A 13,907-nucleotide genomic window follows, 5' to 3' on the forward strand; every position below is an offset into this window, starting at 1 on the left:
TTATAATTTAGTTTTGGCGGAGATATGTGCTCTTTTGAGTGAAATTCTGGTCTTTATTTTTTTTTTTTTAAATTTTATAATTTAGTTTTGGTGGAGATATGCGCTCTTTTGAGTGCAATTCTGGTCTTTATTTTTGTGGAAGTGTACGCTCTTCTAGGTGCAATTCCAGCCTTTTTTCTTTTACTTTTGTTTTTATTTTAGCTTTGGTGGAAGTATACGCTCTTCTGAGTGCCATTCTTGTTTATCCTTATTTAATTCTTTTATTTATTTTGTATAGGCAAACATCGCATAGCTATTACTAGTAAATAACACTACGCTTGAGCAGCTTGCTTGCTCCCCCTCCCACAATTCAAAATACAGGACGCACCTGCTCAGAAGCTTCATGTACATATAGTAATATCGATTCTCCTTGAAGCCGCCGATGCGATAGCACAAAATGTGAACGAGATGGAAGGGGGATCAGCGGTTATGGAATTAATCTAACAGCTACTTTTTTTTCATCCCATACTTGACTTGTCCACCATGTTTTAGCCATGAATACCCAACAGTCTATTTATTTTATTTTTTCTTTAACTTCTTTTTTTCAAAACAAAACAAAGCATATTGCCACTTGGAACATAAGGAATATCATTTGGGGTCATGTCTAACAGGGGACTGTGGGGATTTGACAAGCGAGATGTTTGTTCACATTACATTTAAACTCCTGCAAGTTAGTACGTAAAGTCAGGGAAACAAGAAACAGGGACTGAATTCCAAAGTGTAGCCGTCCAAGGAAATACACTATTAGATTAGAAGGCTTTCCAGCAACTAGGGACCTCAACAATGAAGGGGTGGGATTTTGCTGCTTATTGGGTTGGTCGAGAGTATGTCCGTTGAAGGAAGAACAAGTGCTATGAGCTCATCAGAACACATTCTATTAAAGTACTTGTAAAACAGGTACAGAGATGCAACATTGATGATGAGACAGAGGTTCGAGCATGACCGACAGTGAGGCATCTATTAGATTTGAGACTCTTTTTTGGACTCTGTCTAAGAATAAGAGAATAATGGTAGATGTACAAAATAGACTTCGTGGCTTAGTGGGGATGCCCTTTTCTCTACCCTGCAACCTCTCTCCCACAGAAGAGACATTGCGAGCCTATCCTTGTTTTATCGTTATTTTCATGGCAGGTGCTCGTCTGAACTCCAATCTCTGGTCCCCCCTCGCCACTCTTTCACGAAAAGCACCCGTCTAGCTGAATCCACTGTGAAAAACTTTCCCTCACTCTTTATCTGTGCCTAAATCAAAACGTAGACTCCATGAACAAAGCTTCTTTCTTAGAACTGCACGCCTGTGGAACTCTGTTCCGTCTGCCTGCTTCCCACCTGACTATAACCTGGATGTCTTCAAGTTCAACATTAACAAATTCCTAATGAACCGCCCCCTTAAGTAAACACTTCATTAAATCTCCACACTAACGTACCGTACTTGCAATAACCCTTATCCCTAAGTGGCTTCCGGGTCTTGATAAGTGGTGACCACCGTGTAAAAAAAAAAAAAAAGAAAAGAAAAGGTGTATCAACATGGATGTGGCAACAATACTCCATGCATGGGTGAATGGTGGCTTTGTAAAGATACAGGATGCTTTATGATGTGAGTAATTTTCTAATACGCTAGAGGGAGCCCACTTTCTTTGCAGCAGCCTTGACAATGTCCTCAATGTATTTGTTCTAATTCATGTTTGCTGTGAATGTTAGGTCGAGCAGCTTGAAAGATGGGTTCTCAGGTAGGCATAAGAGTGAAACCACTCATTGATATAAAGAGGAGACACTGGTTCCTGCGAGAGTAGGAAATTCTTCAACTGGCGCTGTTATGATTAATCCATTCATTTTGTATGAATCAGATTATTCTATTGTTGGCATTGGTTTCCCCCGATATCTTTCTAATTAGAATTCTTTCTAGAAATACATCAGGTACTTTCAGGGATATACAGCACAATCTCGTTGACACACCGGTTCTTGCCAGATCATCGAAGTTAAGCAATGCTGAGCCTGGTCAGTACCAGATGGTTGACTATTTGGGAAGGCTAGGCGTTGTATGTACTGCATCGAGTCATAAGAAATGTCCAGGTTGGTATATGAAGGTGCATTAATTCACTGGGCGAGATGCCCCCTCCCCCCAGTTTTAGTTAAGACATGCATCTAGGAGAAGGTAACTCTGATGACGTTGGATTGCAATGGAGGAGGATGAACCTCAAGCAGATCAACGGTTCTATGGTATTAAGAGTTACATTATTCAATTGCAGCTATGCGGATGATCTAAGGACAAACAGGCGAGTCACATGCCACTGCGCTGGGGAAGGTAATGCCAACCCATCCCATGTATTCTGCCAAGTTCAAAATCATTTGATGTCTTCAGAGGAATCGAACCAACAATGGACCAAAGCCTTTGGAGAATACTAACCATAATTTAATCTATGGCATGAATATGCCACGATACAAGGAGAGTAAGGGAGGATTACATGAAGGTTGCCATCATCCTAATGAAAATGTTATTGTGGACAGAACTGAATTCGAACTTGACACACCCAGTCCATGTCGTTAACCACTTAGCCATCATCATCTCCCAAGAATTCACTGAAAATGAAGTAGTCAACCTTATGTTTACTTTCACTAGTCTTGTAACTTTATCGTTTATTCCCAATTTGTCCTAGTAGTAGTATTATAAGGGTTAGACCTCTAAACAGCTATTTTTTAGCCAGTTTGAGAAATTGTCTTCAGATAAATGGACTGCTGCATAGCCTCCTTCCAGTCGGGTGATTGGACAGTGTAGGATCAGGTGGTCTATGTCCTGGGGAGCTTCCTTGCACTTTGGGTAGATTGGGGAGTCTATTTGTCTCCACCTATGTTTGTTTACTGCAGTGTCTTGTTCTGATCCGATTTGCAGCTACCCACTGTTTCTTACTATGTGTAGCAAAACCTGGGAGGCACAAAGTTGGATATTCAATGATGTCCTCTCCTTTGAGAGTATTGTTTCTCCATTCCTCCTTCCATGTCTCATCTGGGTCGTAATTTTTGATTTTTGAGTTATAGAAGGGCTTTTGGAACTAGTTAAGAGATTCCAAATGATACGATTATGTAAATTTGTTCCCTGTATTTGTTATGGTGTTAAATTGAATAGTATTAAATTGAATGGCGTTAAATTGAATGGTATTAAATTGAATGGCGTTAAATTGAATAGTATTAAATTGAATGGCATTAAACTGAATGGCATTAAATTGAATGGCATTAAATTGAATGGCATTAAATTGAATGGTGTTAAATTGAATGGCATTAAACTGAATGGCATTAAACTGAATGGCATTAAACTGAATGGCATTAAACTGAATGGCATTAAATTGAATGAGCTCTGATTCTTCACCATCTAGTCACTATGAAAAATATAATGTTATCAGGACTAGTTACCTTGCTGCCATCAATATTTTTGTGGCAACATCACGTTCTTGTGTTTGTGTTTCTGTGATAACATCACGGACAGATACGTGGGTGTGGTTCAGATTATTTTCGGTCTTTGGAGGAAATTCTGATAGTAGGTCGAGTTTGATGCAAAGTTCTTGGCAAAGATTTTGACTTTATCAGATGCTGACGAAATCACCTCAGGCTTGTTGATGATGGTCAGGAAAGAGGAGGTACATTTATTCAGGACCTTATTTGTTATTTGTTAACCAATGGGAACCAAGCCTTTGTTCTTCTACTTTGAAGCATGAGCATATGATGCTCAAACGTTTTGTGTAATCCTTTTACAGTGATTGTTGGCAGTCTTAAATGTGGCTTTAGTTTCAAAACATCTATTACGTTTGAAGCAATCGAAGTAGTGGTTTCTCTGTGTGCTATGGCGGCAACACATTCAGGAGTGTTATATGGCTGGCCGTTTGGTTTCAGTTGGAATTTTTTTGGAGGGTATGTAGCTGTCTATGCTGATGGTTAACCCATTAGTTAAGTCAGATGCTATAGCGGACATAGTCTTTTTTAAACAGAGTGTAGGCCTGAAAATTCACCAAATTTCCAGGGGAAGTAACTGCCATCGATCAACTTAACTAAATAATTCTAAATCTGACATTTAAAAATACAAAATGTTAGACCGTTATTGTTGATATTTTTTTTTTTCTAAAAATGTAATGTAGCATATCTTCTACTAGATCATTTTTCGTAATTTTGGGAATTTATACTAATTTCGACATGACACGTATGTATGTTATAATGTTTTCACCTGAAATGTGTTTGTTTCAATATTTGCTATCCTGCACAAGTACCTACTTGACTTTTGAATGGCATACTTCTGATTTTCTTTTCAAGGATCTCGACAAACACAAGTTCTATTTTATCAATGATAAAGACACATGATAAAGATAAGCCACGACAAAGTTTTTAAATCAATAAATAATGACCTATAAATAAATAAAAAAAATGATGGACGAAAATAAGCTAACTGAATATAATATTGGTGTGATTTTCCAACATCGTTGGTCACTTAGCCGGATTCACCATCTTACGGATTTTCACGTTAATAATAATTCCATAAGCAATTACCTATAAAATGATTAAAACAAAATAATGGACGAACATAAGTTAATTGTACATAATTTTTTATTGCAACACCGATTTTCCGACATCTTTGTTTCCCCAATCGGATTAAACATCTTGTTGATTTCACCTTAATAATAATTTCTGGTGTGTATTTAGAAGTACACTTAATTTAAAAAAAAAAAAAAAAAAAAGAGAGAAAAATTAGTACTTGTGCACTAGTGCAAAGGTACAGATTTTTTGATTTTCAGCTGGGACATTTGGAGAGTTCATAGCAGGGGCAGACAAATACAATTTCAGGACTGAATCAGAAATGCTACAACAATAAATGCATGTTTTTTTTTTATTTTTTGGTCCACCGACTTAGTCGGATTTTGATCTTAATTCACCCTTGTTCTTTCGTCCGTTCGTCCATTCGTTTGTCTGTTCCAAAAATTCTCAATGACTACTCATTATATTTTTCGGAAATTTTGCATAAAGTTACAACTACTTAAGGGAGGAAATGTAACATTCTCGGGTTTTTTATAGAAATTTTGGTTGCATCCCCAGGGGGTAAAAAGAGGTCAAAATGGCCAAAAATAGCACTTCTCAGGACATAGAATATTTTAGGACCATTAGATTTTGCTGAAAATTATTCAAAAGAAAGATCATGTAGATATACATCTGGAAACGTAATATTTGCCCCTGGAAAAATCCTGCTTGCATCCTAGGGAGGGTCAAAAGAGGTCAAAATGGCCAAAACTAACACTTTTTGGGATATAGAATCTTTTCCGACTTTTAGATTTTACTGAAAATTATCCAAAAGCAAGACCACATCATATACATCTGAAACCATAATATTTGACCCTGGTAAAATTCTGGTTGCTTCCCCAGGGGGTAAAAAATGGTCAAAATGGGCAAAAATAGCACTTTTTGGTACATAGAATATTTTCTGACTATTAGATTTTGCTGAAGATTACCCCAAAACAAGACCACATGATATACATCTGGAAACATAATATTTTATCCTGAGAAAATTTGGATTTCGTCCCCAGGGGAGCAAAATGGGGTAAAAATGGTGATTTTTAGCCCAAAATGGACAAAAATAGCACACTTCAGGTCATAGAATCTTTTCTGACCATTAGATTTTGCTGAAAATTACTCAAAAGCAAGACCACATAGATATACATCTCGAAGCGTAATATTTAATGAAAAAATTCTGGTTGTATTCCCAGGGGGTCAAAAGCGGTCAAAAATGGGTTAAAAAAACATTTTTGACTGCTTTTTACCCCCTGAGACACATCCAAAATCGCAAAAAATAACACTTTTCGAGACATAGAATCTTTTTTGATTATGAGATTTTACTGAAAATTACCCAAAAATAAAACCACATGATATATATATATATATATATATATATATATATATATATATATATATATATATATATATATATAAATGTAATATTTGACCCTGGGAAAATTCTGATTGCGTCCCCAGGAGGTCAAAAAAGCAGTCAAAATTGCCAAAAAATAGCACTTTTTGGTATATAGAATCTTTTCCGACCATTAGATTTTTCTGAAAATTACCCAAAAGCAAGACCACATGGATATTCATCTGTAAATGTAATATTTGACTATGGAAAAATTCTGGTTTCGTCCCCAGAGGTTAAAAAGGGGTAAAAAAAAAAAAAAAAAAAAATGTGGATTTTTTAAAAATCAAAATGAAAAATTCTAGTTTATTCGTTTCTTTGCCTTAGATAAAACTTTTTAGGTTATTTCCCTTTGATTGTTAAAGTTTTTATTTTATTTTATTTTAACAGTTCCTATTTACTTGCCTCCCCACGAGGGCAGAGTTAGACACAAAGTCGGTTATTAATGTAGAGAAAATCTAGCTCCTGAAAAAGGGGCACTCTGGATACGAACAAAAATAAACATTGCCCCAGTCTAGAAGGTTATGAATTCTATGTTGAATTTGAACGAAAATTGTTTTTTTTTCGGCACTTATGCATTAGATGGACGGCGCCATAACTCCAATTTCTTCTTGGAATAGTTACAAAACACCCTCCCATGTTAAATAATAGGTTTCTAAATAATAACGTTAAAAAAGAGCATCACGCTTAAACTTTACATTTACCAAAAAAGTCGTTAAATTGTTTTCTCGTCTAAATTTAATAAAACATAATTTCTTCTTGGTCAAATAACGCACAATAAAAAAAAAAAAATAACACCAAAATACTTAAAAAGCAAAAGTTATTGTATAAAATATAATTGTAAACACATTTATTGAAAAAATACATTTTTTGAATTAAAGCAAAATTACTTGGCCTTTTTGGCTAGGAGCAAAGTGTAGTATCTGTTCGGATACTATAATATCCTGTTTTCTGTCCTCAGTCAATGGATGAGAAATCCTTCTAGACTGAGGCAATTTTAACTTTTATCCTTCCCCCATATTAAAAACCGACCTTGTGTCTAACTCTATCCTTGCGGGAAAGCAAGTAAACATTGCATTTTTTTTTTTTTCAAACAGTTTAACAGAAACTCATCGCAAGAAAATAGAATTTTGATACAAATTAAAGCAAGGCTGGATTTTTTTCAAATAATTTAAAAACATTTTTGGAATTGAAGCATCACTGGATTTTTTTTTTCGAACAATTTAATGGAAAGAAGTCGCCATGAGATAAAAATAGAATTTTAATAATTATTATTATTACAAACATGGTTTAAGTAGAGAGAATTTGTTTGGAATAAATGCCAAAATCATTTTACTCTAAAGAATTTATGTGATTGATATAGGAATTAATGCCGCAATCTGGCAAATTATTCATTTTTCTAATTTAATAAAAAAGTTATCAGTTTTACTCAGTTTTCTAAAGATTTTAAATTTATTTCTTTTCCATTTGAATAAAATTTCTATAAATTTGATGCATTCCAGTTAGATAAATTGTGTTAAATTTTTTTGAGATGAGGATTGATTGTATGCATCGTCAGAAACGACAAATATAAGGCCTAAAATATTGGAAATAGTAATATGGGAAAATAAAATATATCGAATTATATACAAACAAAACTTAAAATACATGATTTATTTCTTTTTCATTTGAACAAAATTTCTATAAATTTGATGCATTCCTGTTAGATAAGTTGTTTTAACATTTTTTTTAGATATGGATTGGTATTAATTTTGATTGTTTGGACTATCACTCTCATCTTCGTAGTTGTTCTCACAATCTTTTCCGACCCTTAGATTTTGCTGAAAATTACCCAAAAGCAAGACCATCTGAATATACATCTGGAGACGTAATATTTTACCCTGGGAAAATTATGGGGCCTGAGCTCTGGAGTGTTTCAGGAGTAAAAAAAAAATAAATAAATAAATAAAAATAATAATAAAAAAAAACTTTGGGGGCTCATTTTTATTTTCCTCCAAAAATTCATACTTGTGTCTAAATAGGGGTTTTGAATGGTACCGAATTCAAATTAATGCACCATTTGTCATGAAACGGTGTCATTTGATTGTTTTACCCTGATGTTTTACATCAGGCTAGTATTTTAAATATAGAAAGTAGCCAGAATTAGTCAGGGGACCATATAGTTTTGACCTTGTTTTTTAAATTAGATGTAAGAAAATTAGGCGCTTGTACAGTTTAATAAAGACATCAAAAAATGAAAATATCGAAAAAAGGTTATATTGTACGTATCCGTTTTGGACTGAAGATCTCAGAAAAAGAATTTAATTTGATCGAGTAGTTTTTTTTTTTTTTTTTTTTTTTATAGCGGAAAAAACACGTTCTTATGAGAGCGCGTTGAAGTCAGCCATTGTGAAATTTACTGAAGCTGAACAACATGCCACAGGGAGATAACTTAATGTAAAGTGCTGACACTCCCTCCCCATCTTTAATTCTAGCTTTTCTTCCTAAAAATCGAACCTTTTGCTCGGTATCATAACAAATTGTTTTTTTTTTTTTGCTGTAAAAAAACAAACAAAAAAAAACTACTTGATGAAATTAAGTGAAATTTTTTTTTCTTGGAGAACTTCGTTTCATAACGGATACGTGAAATATAACCTTTTTTTCTTTTTTTTTTTCTCGATATTTTCATTTTTTAATGTCTTGACTAAACTGTACAAGTATCGAAAATTATAATAACACAAAATAGTTATTTAAACACAAATATTTTTATTTGTTAATTTTGTAACAAAGCCAAAATTCTGATATCGTCGAACCATGTTTTTTTTTTATTGAGAAAGTTTTCGTTACACATTTATTGAATTAAAATAAATATAAGAAACTTAGGTAAAATCCATTGAAAGCGGTCGGTGGTTCTATGAGAAAATAAAGCTGTGTACGCATTATAAACGTTTCTTTTCTGTGTCTTACGTTATACATTAGTACATTAGAGGTCATTTCGAGTTAAAAGTTTATTTACTGCACTCATCTGGACTAGAGAAAATCATGATTTAAATGTGTATGTCTCGTCTAAATAACTAACGATAATTCTCTGATATGGCCGACAAGACGGGTGATCAAAAAGTCAGATCGAGCGTACCGGAAAACGAAATGAGATCAAATGAGGTCTCATTCGGTACGCTCGATCTGATTTTTTGATCACCCGTCTTGTCGGCCATATTAGATATTCATCATTAGTTATTTAGACGAGACATACACATTTAAATCATGATTTTCTTTAGTCCAGATGAGTGCAGTAAATAAACTTTTAACTCGAAATGACCTCTAATGTACTAATGTATAACATAAGACACAGAAAAGAAACATTTATAATGCGTACACAGCTTTATTTTCTCATAGAACCACCGACCGCTTTCAATGGATTTTACCAAAACTTACAACACAAAAAAGTTTTCTGCCCCTGATGTACATTTGTCTGCTCCTGCAAGTCACTCTCCAAATATCCCAACTGAAAACCAAAAATGTTGTACCTTTGCACTAAGTGCCGAAAAATCTTTATCTTGCACATATGCGTCACAGAACAAAGATGTCATATTCCAAAAATCACGTAAATTGATCAAGTAGATTTTTTTTAACAAAAAAAAAAAAACAAAAAAAAAATTTTATAAGGAGGCGAAACAGGATCCAGAAGCCGCAATTTTGTTTAAAAATTCAAGGATGGCAACTCAATTCTACTACCGAGATTTTGTTTTGGATGGAATACAGTATTCCAAATAATTAAGTTATTTTAATCACGAAAAATCGTAAATTTTGATTTTCTTAGTTTAAAAAAAATATTTGATTGATTTTAACGATATTTTTTAAATAATCGTTCCATAGCAAATATGCAATATGCATATCATAAAGAATTTTATGTATTTTTTTTTTAAAGTTAAATTCTAAATAAGAATCTACTATTTTTCACTTTCTCGTTATAACGTTCTAATCACGTGACAGGTCGGAAAAGAAATGGACAGTAAGTCAGGTAGGAATGAAGTACCTATTTACAATGCCTCCTCACGGGACAGAGTTAGACACCAGAGTCGTTTTTTAACGTGGAGAAAAGGTACAAAAATAAAAAATTGTCTCAGTCGTAAAGGACTGTTCCTCCACTGACAGAACAAGAAATGGAAGTGCAGAATCTGAAGAATAGATACTACACTTTGATCTTGGCCAAAAGAACGTTAGGTAAATGTTTACTTTAACTACAACAGAACAGTAACACCGACCAATAATTTTTTTTTTTTTGTGATAGGTTTTTGGGGTCGCTGACAACGAATCTGATATTCAAACTCATCGCAAATTTACCGTTTGCATGGTATTAACCCCTGAACCCTCGCACTATTTTGTGCCAACTCACCGCCATCGTTTATGCTATTCTTACATGATGCGTTCGCGCATGGACGTGCGTACTAAGGTAACTTGTCACATCGCGGAATAATTTTTTAGCAGACATTTGAAATAACAAGTTTTCAGAAACCAAAAAATGTGGTTCATTTTTCTGTGTTACGTAGTTTTTGATGCTTTTTAATTGATCTAAAAAATTAAGTTTTTACAAGCGATTTACAAAAGCATTTTTATTTTTCGGGGGGGGGGGGTATTCAATGTACATTGTACAACATTTAACAGGTGCTTCTGCAGTTTAATTTACCGTTTTCCCCATAAGTAACGCGGACGCGCCGACATACGCCGAGCAGAAGAACTGTTTAAATTTTCACAAAAATTCTATTTACAGTTCTTCTGCTCGGTGTATGTCGGCGCGTTACTTACGGTAAATTGGAGGGCGGGGGCCGGGGGCGTTACTTTCGGAAAAACGGTAAATTAAATAGCAGAAGCACCTGTTGTACAAGTTCTATAATTGAATAACCCCCTCCCCCCCAAAAAAAAAACGAAAAATAAAAATGCTTTTGTAAACCGCTCGTAAAAACTTAATTTTTTAGATCAATTAAAAAGCATCAAAAACTACGTAACACAGAAAAATGAACCACATTTTTTTGTTTCTGAAAACTTTATTTCAAATGTCTGCTAAAAAATTATTCTGCGATGTGACCGTCACCTTACTACGCGCGTCCATGCGCGAACGCATCATCAGAGTTGGCACAAAATAGTGCGACGGTTCAGGGGTTAATATCATGCAAACGGTAAATTTGCGACGGATTTGAATATCAGATTCGTTGTCAGTCACCCCGAAAACCTAACTAGAACCAAATTTTATTGGTCGGTGTTCTGTTGTAGTCAAAGTAAACATTTACCAAACGGTATACCGAGAAAGTGAACCCTTTTAATTTTTTTTTTCTTTTTTTTTCAAATTTTGTTTTCTGTTAATATGATACTTAAGTCTGTAATCTATGATAATCGTTAAAAAAAAAAAAAAAAAAAATGTGTAAAACAGTAAAACACACATTTTTAGGGGGTGGGCACTTTCGTACAGGTCCGACCATAGCGGATCCAAACTCTTTGGTTTCGTCATGAATTTGATTTTCTTAGTAAGAAAAAAAAAGAAAAGGAAAGAAAAATAAGAAAAACCTACTTGATCAATTTACGTGATTTTGGGAATATGACATTTTTTCCGTGACGGGTACGTACATTATACAGTCTTTAAAAAAATATTTTTGTGTATTTTTTTTTTAGAAAATAGGTTGAATAATCCAATTTACAAAATTCCCACGACTTATGTTTACTACGCTATTGACAAATGTATACCCATTAACCCTTATCATCGAGTGACCTCCAGGCCTTGATAAGTGGTGATTCCTGTGTAAAATAAATTAAAAAAAAAAAAAAAAGCAAAAAACATGTAAAAATATCGGGGTGAGGAAGACTTACCTGGTTTGAGGGAATTAACAATTCCGACAATAGTTTCCAATCGTTTTTTGCCGACAGTCGGACCAAGATGAATGTCGGTTAATTGAACAATTTTAAATCCTTCCAGCGATTCGGGCAACTTAGCAATTGGAATGGAAACCGTTTTAACGGCAGGTGGTTGCGATGCCCGATACAAGCCGTATGTCGAAATCAACACGGCATAGGCGAGCGCCAGGAAATGCCGGATCTTTTTGTTGCTAACCAGAAAAAATTTCTTCCTCTTAAAAAACAGTTTTAACACGAAGTGTACGGCCTCGCACACGACGAGGGCAGTGAAGAGCTGGACGAGCGAGCCGAAGGTCCCGTAGGTGACCAAAGACAACCAATGGGGGTTCTCCCCCATCAAGAACACATTACAGATGGCACGAAAACAGATAGAGGGCTAGCAGAGCTCTCAGTATAAAAGACTGTTGACACCCGTCAGTAGTTTGGTTTTTGGTAGCATTACTCGTCCAGACCGATTGTAGAAAACCCGATCTTTTTTTCTGCTGCTGTTGTTGCTGAGAAAGGGGCGCTTCTTCGATTGGGTTCGATGATGAGGGATTGCTTGTGGAGATACTTGAGGATCGGCGCAACGCGAAGGTTTTCCATACTACAGCTGACATGAACATGATAACAAATTCGAGGAAGCATATGAATTGGGCCCTTAAATTCTTGGCCCTTGTTTCTTTGTCCAAAGTGTAGACATATATTTCTCCTAAAGTGACAGAAAGGACGACTACAAGAGAGGCTGTAATATAAACGCTCCGTGCGACCATTTTTTTTTTTTTTTGCTTGGCTTATTAAGCGTCAATCAGCGGTGGTTATCACGAAGTGTTATTTATTTCTGACTTATTCACCCCCCTCTCTCTCTCTCTCTGTCTTTGTCTTCTCTCTCTCTCTCTCTGTCTCTCTCTCTCTCTCCCTCTCTCTCTCTCTCTCTCTCTCTCTCACACACACATTTTATTTTTCTGTCTTCAGTCAGTAAAGAAGAAATCCTTCTAAACTGGGACTGAGGCAATTTTTATTTTTGTTTCAATTCAGAGTGAGCCCCCCCCCCCTCCCTTTTGGGTGGGGTCTTGATTTTCATCACATTAAAAAAAAACAAAAAAAAAAACGACCTTGTGTTTAACTTTGCCCTCGTGGGGAGGCAAGTAAATACTCAATTTGCCTCATTACCGCAGACGCAAAAAAAAAGAAAAAAAAAGCGCGATATTTTTTTCAAGGAAGGAACGAAGAGACACTTCCGTAAATAAAAAATAAATAAATTTAGATAAAAAAATTTTCTTGAAACAAATTAAATCATTTTTAAGGGGTTCGTTTTCGTTTCTTTGTTTTCCAAAAATAAATTAATAATTCTCCAATCACCGAGCGAGCGAGAGACAGTCGTTGAAAATACTACCGCGTGAAAAACAAACAAACCATTATTTACAAAAATTAATAAAAAGAACGCGCAAAACGTTGTGCCTTTTCAAAATACGGTAGACCAGACGGGTCTAAAAAGTGTTATGCAATGTTTTCTTTCTTTTGTTCATCATCTGGTTGTGTTTTTACAAGCCGATCTCGTATAGCTATCGAGTAGTAGTGTATTTATTTCCTATTCGGCTTTTCATACTTGCGTTCATTCTGCTACGCGCTTTCTTTTGAGATATTTTGTTTTTGTTTTCATTCATTAAAAAAAGAGAGAGAAAAAAAAAAAACGAATAAAAAACTTTAATTAAAAAAAGAGAAGATAATTAAAAATGATGCGTGTTTGCAAGAATGATTCCTGTTATTTTTTTCGCTTTTATTTCTCTTTTTATTGCGCCATCCCTCCTCTTCGTCTCTCTCTCTCTTTCGCTCTCTCTCTCTCTCTCCCTCTCTCTCTCTGTATATCTATAATATAAAGCTGAATGTGTGTGTGTGGTCACGAATAGGCTCCTATATTTAAAAAAAAAACTGATTACATATAATGATAGAAGATGTATCGAGACACAGCAATATGTATGTTTGATCTGGCAGAACAGTGATTCATTAAAATTGTGGGGTCTGCGTTCGCGCCTGGTCCACAAAGTATGGAAAAAAAATTTTTAAA

At 34.8% G+C, this 13,907-nt stretch overlaps 1 protein-coding gene across 4 annotated transcripts in view; it reads right to left on the reverse strand.

Annotated features, from left to right (window-relative positions):
- Positions 1 to 13,517, reverse strand: part of LOC145259708 (transmembrane protein with metallophosphoesterase domain-like) — a 48,337-nt gene extending 34,820 nt beyond the window's left edge. Inside the window, exon 1 of one of the 4 annotated variants that reach the window (XR_013864186.1) lies at positions 11,816 to 13,512. Coding sequence is in view for 2 of the 4 variants with exons in the window: in XM_080117386.1 (XP_079973512.1) it covers positions 11,816 to 12,197 (382 nt within the window). In the remaining 2 variants the exon portion in view is untranslated. Of the gene's footprint in view, positions 1 to 11,815 lie in introns of all 4 variants that reach the window. The other 3 variants (XR_013864185.1, XM_080117386.1, XM_080117385.1) reach the window with 3 other exon arrangements.
- Between the last annotated feature and the right edge of the window lie 390 nt (positions 13,518 to 13,907).

Source organism: Euprymna scolopes, chromosome 35, assembly GCF_053919585.1.
Source record: "Euprymna scolopes isolate OS-2025 chromosome 35, ASM5391958v1, whole genome shotgun sequence".
Lineage (NCBI taxonomy): Eukaryota > Metazoa > Mollusca > Cephalopoda > Sepiida > Sepiolidae > Euprymna > Euprymna scolopes.